This window comes from Calidris pugnax, unplaced genomic scaffold (assembly GCF_001431845.1).
Source record: "Calidris pugnax isolate Ruff unplaced genomic scaffold, ASM143184v1 scaffold14, whole genome shotgun sequence".
In the NCBI taxonomy this organism is placed as follows: domain Eukaryota; kingdom Metazoa; phylum Chordata; class Aves; order Charadriiformes; family Scolopacidae; genus Calidris; species Calidris pugnax.
In genome coordinates, this window is record NW_015090793.1 from 9,067,226 (window position 1) to 9,073,193 (window position 5,968).

At 53.3% G+C, this 5,968-nt stretch overlaps 1 protein-coding gene across 2 annotated transcripts in view; it reads right to left on the minus strand.

Annotated features, from left to right (window-relative positions):
* The window catches only part of ST3GAL5 (ST3 beta-galactoside alpha-2,3-sialyltransferase 5), a 28,158-nt gene extending 23,000 nt beyond the window's left edge, over positions 1-5,158 (minus strand). Inside the window, exon 1 of one of the 2 annotated variants that reach the window (XM_014936050.1) lies at positions 5,047-5,158. Coding sequence is in view for 1 of the 2 variants with exons in the window: in XM_014936049.1 (XP_014791535.1) it covers positions 5,047-5,083 (37 nt within the window). In the remaining variant the exon portion in view is untranslated. The remainder of the gene's footprint in view (positions 1-5,046) is intronic. The other variant, XM_014936049.1, reaches the window with a different exon arrangement.
* Positions 5,159-5,968: the final 810 nt, after the last annotated feature.

The window sequence follows — 5,968 nt, forward strand, 5'->3', positions numbered from 1 at the left end:
AGGCTTGGTGAGCTCTCCTGCCAGCTCCCTGAGTACCTGTGGGTGAATTCCATCTGGCCCCTGGACCTGGCGTGTCCAGGTGCATAAGCAAATCATTAACTACTTCCTTCTGGATTACAGGGGAGTTGTTCTGCTCACCATCTTTATCTTCCAGCCCGGGAGGCTGAATACCCTGGGAGTAGCTGGTCTGACAATTAAAGACGAAGGCAAAGAAGGAATTAAGTATCTCAGCCTTCTCCTCGTCCTTGGTCGCAATGTTTCCCCCTGCATCCAGTAAGGGATGGACATTCTCCCTGACTCTCTTTTTGTTGATGTATTTATAGAAACTTTTTTTGTTGTCCTTTATATTAATGGCCAGGTTGAGTTCCAGCTGGGCTTCTGCCTTCCTAATTTTTTCTCTATAACCTAACAAGATCTCTGTACTCCTCCTGAGTTGCCTGTCCCCTCATCCAGAGGATGGTAAACCCTCCTTTTCTTCCTTAAGTCCCATCAAGAGCTCTTTGTTCATCCAGGCCGGCCATTTTCCCCGCCCTTTAATTTTGCGCCTCATGGAGACAGCCTGCTCCTGGGCCTTTAGGATTTCCTTCTTGAAGAGCGTCCAGCTTTCCTGGACACCTTTGCCCCGCAGGATTATCTCCCAAGGGACTCTCCCAACCAGCATTCTGAACAGGCTAAAGTCTGCCCTGCCCTCCAGAAGTCTAAGGTGCAGGTTCTGCTAACTCCCTTCCTTACCTCACTAAGAATTGAAAACTTAACCATTTCATGATCGCTAAGCCCAAGACGATCTCCGACCTCCACATCTCCCACTAGTCCCATGGTAAACCCTCCTTTTCTTCCTTAAGTCCCATCAAGAGCTCTTTGTTCATCCAGGCCGGCCATTTTCCCCACCCTTTAATTTTGCGCCTCATGGAGACAGCCTGCTCCTGGGCCTTTAGGATTTCCTTCTTGAAGAGCGTCCAGCTTTCCTGGACACCTTTGCCCCGCAGGATTATCTCCCAAGGGACTCTCCCAACCAGCATTCTGAACAGGCTAAAGTCTGCCCTGCCCTCCAGAAGTCTAAGGTGCAGGTTCTGCTAACTCCCTTCCTTACCTCACTAAGAATTGAAAACTTAACCATTTCATGATCGCTAAGCCCAAGACGATCTCCGACCTCCACATCTCCCACTAGTCCCTCTTTGTTCGTGAAAAGTAGGTCTAGCGAGGCACCTCCCCTGGTAGGCTCACCTACCAGTTCTGTCAGGAAGTTATCTTCCATACACTCGAGGAACCTCCTAGCCTGCCTGCTCTCTGCTGTGTTACATTTCCAGCAGACATCCGGTAGGTTGAAGTCCCCAACCAGAACAAGGGCTGGCATTTGCAAGACTGCAGCCAGCCGTTTATAGAATACTTCATCGACCTGCTCAACCAGGTTGGGTGGTCTATAGCAGACTCCCAGCACAAAATCACCCTTGTTAGCCTTCCCTTTCACCCTTACCCATAAACACTCAACTTCATCATCACTGGAGTCTATACAGCCAAAATACTCCCTAATGTACAGAGCCACCCTCTCCCCCCTTCCTTGCCTATTCCTTCTGAAGAGCTGATAGCCACTCATCACAGCATTCCAGTCGTGACTGTCATCCCACCACGTTTCCGTGATGGCAACTACATCATAGCTGTCCTGCCGCACAATGGCTTCTAGCTCCTCCTGTTTGTTGCTCATGCTACATGCATTAGCGTAGATGCACTTGACCTGGGCTATTGATTTCACCCCCATCCTTGGCCCTTTCCCCCCATGCTCATTACCAGCAGGCCCGGTTTTATCCCCTTTCCCCTTAACTTCTAGTTTAAAGCTCTGTCCATGAGCTTTGTTAACTCCTGGCCTAATACCCTTTTCCACTTCTGGGAAAGTGTTTTCCCACTGTTCACTAGCAGCCATTTCTAAACATCTATCCCTTTTCTCACATGAAATGACAGAGTGAGAGTCCTCACTAATGCAGCATCCTTCAAGTCCTGGCATGCTTCCCATAGGTTTAATCCTAACAGGCCCAGTTATCTCCCCTTCCCCCCTCATATCTAGTTTAAAGACCTGTAAATGAGCTCTGCTAACTCCTGCCCCAAAATTCTTTTCCCCCTCTGGGACAGTTGTATCCTGCCTGACACTGGCAGGCCAGGGGTCTCGTATAGCTGGCTATGCTCAAAAAACCCAAAGGCCTGCCGATAACACCAGTCGCAGAGCCACAAGTTGATATGCTGCCTCTTACTATCATTTTCCTTATTTGTGGTTGCCACTGAAGGGATAGAGGAGAACACAACTTGCATTCCTGATCCCTTGAGCAGCCATCCGAAGGCTCTGAAATCTCTTTTAATTGATTTTGGCCTCCTCCTACCCATTCCATCACTACCCACCTGAAATACTAACAGGGGGTAATAATCAGAGGGATTTACTAGGTCTGGGAGTTTGTCCATCACATCCCTGACCTGTGCCCCAGGGAGGCAGCAGACTTCCCTGTGAAGCGGGTCAGGGCAGCATATTGGTCCCTCTGCCCCCCTCAGCAGAGGGTCACCCACAACAATGACCCTTCTCCTTTTCCTTTTGGTGCTAGTAGCGATGTTGCATTTGTAGTGATGTGCATTTCCTGACTTCTCTAGTCTTGGTGTGCCATCCTCCTCTCCATCAGCCAGTTCCTCCTGCAGGACTCCATACCTGTTCTGCAGGGGTAACTGGGGATCTGGGAGGGGCCAGGAGGGGACTTGCCTGCTTCCCCAAGCAGGGACCTGTTTCCATTTCCCCTCTTCTCTCAGATCTCCTCCTATTGCTTGGTGACAAGAGGGGAGGGGGTCCTCCAATTTACATGGGGGCTCAACCTGTTCCCCTACTCTCAGGGAGTGGGCCCACCAGTTAATTTCTCTCCCACACTCCCTGATGCTCCTCAGCCTCTCCACTTCATCCTTCAGCTGGGCCACCAGGCTGAGCAGATCATTCACCTGTTCACATCTGATACAGGTGTTGTCCCCGCTGCCCACCATTGCGAGTGCCAGTCTCCGGCACTCTCTGCAGCCAGAGGCCTGGACACCCGCATGTGTGCGTGGGGCCTCTGTCTGGGTGCCCACAGCTTTCCTAAAAACAGCCTTCAACCGAGTAGAAACCATAGCTGAACCCCCCAGACTGACTGAACGTACCTTGTACTCTCGTAGAGGCGCATCGCCCGGCCGTACAGACTGCAGGTGCTGCCCGCACCGGGGCATACACCCAGCACTGGGTGCTCCCTCTGGGCTCTGGACTAGTCCCTGCCCTCCCTGAGGCTTCTTATCACCCGGGGGTGGTGGTTGCTCCGCCCAGGCTCCCTCAGACGCACTGCTCATCAGCTGACAGCCCCAGGTCAAGCAGAGAGCTTGTCCCGGCTTCAAAAAGCTCCCAAAAGAGCTTCTCGTCGGCCCTTTTTGCTGCAGATCTTGGCATATTCCACATCCAACACCTAAACTGATGTATGTAAAGTAAACAAAATTAAGCATTTTAGCCTATTTTCCTCAATGAAAGGAAGCTTCTGCACTTTGCACTTTGTCTTCCTACAGCCTGCTCCTAATGGCTTGTCAGGCTATTGGGCAATTTAATCAAACTCTACAGAAGAGAGGATGATAAATCCCAAGAAGTTCCAGGAAACCAAATGTTAAGATGAGCCCTTTTCTCATCAGCCCTGAGAGAGCAGCCAACACACCAAAGCACTTGAATGCACAAAGTCTCCAGCTGCATTTTGACCTTTCAATAAAGTTCCCTGCATTTCCTGTCTCTTGTCCAGCTATCAGAGGGCTTGGGAGACAGCTCAAGGTTTCCTGCCGCAGGAAAGGAATCTAGAAGGGAGATAATAACCTCACTGCAGCAAAACAGATGGAATAACACAGCCTGCAGGAAAACTGCACACCACTTCCAAACTGCATCCATACAGTCCCATTGTTTAAAAGCATATATCCGCTTTAGACGCATAAAGAACATTTATTTCAACAAGTTTCCTTTAGAAAAGAACTATGCATCTTTATTTAATTTTTTTTTCTCAGAATGAAGAAAAAATCCCATATTTTTCATGAGAGGAAAAATAAACATTTACCATGGGAAAGCTATTTACCTCCAGTAATTTTATGAACATTTCCCGTTCATTTCCATAACTAAAGAGAGCTGCAAAACAAACATCTCTCCTCTATTAGCTATGATCTTATATTGAAATAGAAGAAAATAAAAATAAAAATAAGAAGCTCAGCACAAAAAACTAATTTTCCTGAGTAGCGCTGAAGAAAATAAAGAAGGCTTGGCAGCAGCAGCAGCAGAAGTCATTTCTGTTTCACATCTGCATTGCTCCCAAGCGGGAAAAGGCAAAAATCACCCAGAAAAAGGCTATCGCAACCCGCAGACAAGCAGAAGGCTATAAATTTCATTTCAGCAGAACAACTGGAGACAGCCTCCACAGCGTTCCTCTCCCTCCCAGGAGAGGCCCAAGGCAGACCTGGCTTCCATCGCCCATCTGCTCAAGACCTCGGAGCTGCCACCTCCGTGCCCGGAGACCTCCCCGGCCCGGCGCCTCCTCACCTTCCCCGGGAGAGATCTGGAAGCCACGGTCCCTGCTGGGCACGTCCTCAAACACCTCAGCCCCGCACCGCTGAGTGCCGGACGCGGCGGCCTGGCCCGGCTGACCCTGCAGGCCTCCGGCCACCCCCGGCCTGCGGAGAGAGCGCCGGTCCCCGCGGCGCCTAAAGACCTCCGGGACTCACCGCCCCCTCGAAAAACACCCCCAAACGTCGGTGCCTTTACCGGCGGCACCACAGACCCTCTGAGGGGGGCGACAGAGGCCCCCAGGGCGCTTCTGAGGGCAAAGCCCCGCTGAGCACCCCCGCGCTCCCCTCAGCGCCCCGGCTCCCCCCACACGCCCACAGGCCTCGCGCCGCACTCCCCTCAAAAAAAAACACGGCGCCACCACCACCCTTTTTCCCCTGCAAATTACCCCAAACCGCCGCCTCACCCCCGCAGCCAGCGGGTCTCCGCCGACCCCCCCGCCGCCGCCGACTGCTGCCTACCTGCGCTGGGCTCGGTGCGGTCGCGTCGCCTCCGCATGGGTGCGGGCGGCGCGGCCCCGCCGCAGGTAACGGCTCCGCGGGAGGCGGCGGCGGAGGAGGTTGAGGGTGGGGGGGCTGCGGGAGGCGGGGGCGCGGCGGCACGTGGCGGAGCGCAGCCAATGGGGCGAGCCGAGCGCGGCTCCGCAGCAGGGCGGGGGGGAGTGGGGCCTGCGCGAGGCTGAGGGGAGGCAGCGCGCGGGACGGCGGCCGAGGCGGCGGAGGGGGAGCGCGGCCGTGGGCGGCTCGGTGGCAGAAGTGCCCTAAACCTTCCGCAGCCCAGCCTCTCGGGGTGTTATTTCCCGAAATTAACGTTTTCCAGGCCTTTCTTTCCTCAAGAAATCGCAGGTTGGGGGTTTCCCACACGCACACAGAACCAAGGGGCCGTGAGGGGGACGCCCTCAGGCCGGCCACCCCGCTTCCCCGCCTGGGTTCTGGCTGCCTGCGCAGCGCCCTCAGCCCTCTCCCTCTGGAAGAAGGAGATCGGTCCCCAAAAGACGGCGTTTTTATCTGCTTTTATTGTGCCTTGTTACCCCCGGGAGCTCGGGTGCGTGAGGGTTTTCAGGCCTCCCCGCAGCTCCCTCAGGAAACTAGTTTTCCTGATGAGCCTCGCCCCAACGCTGCCACAATAAGCATAAAAAAGAAATGTCTGATTTAGTGGTGGACTGGTGTGAACGGCTGCTTGACGTGCAAGAGAGGAGAAACAACCTTGCAAGACCCTCCTGGCCATGGGCATAGAAGTTACAAGTTGAACCACCAAAAAACCAACCCCAAGAATAGAGGTGAAAAACCACAGAAGCAAAACTAGAAAGCCTGGCCGCTGGCTGCAGGAGAGCTGATTAAGCAGGGAAGCAGATTAAGCCATTACAGATTGTGCTAGCGAAGA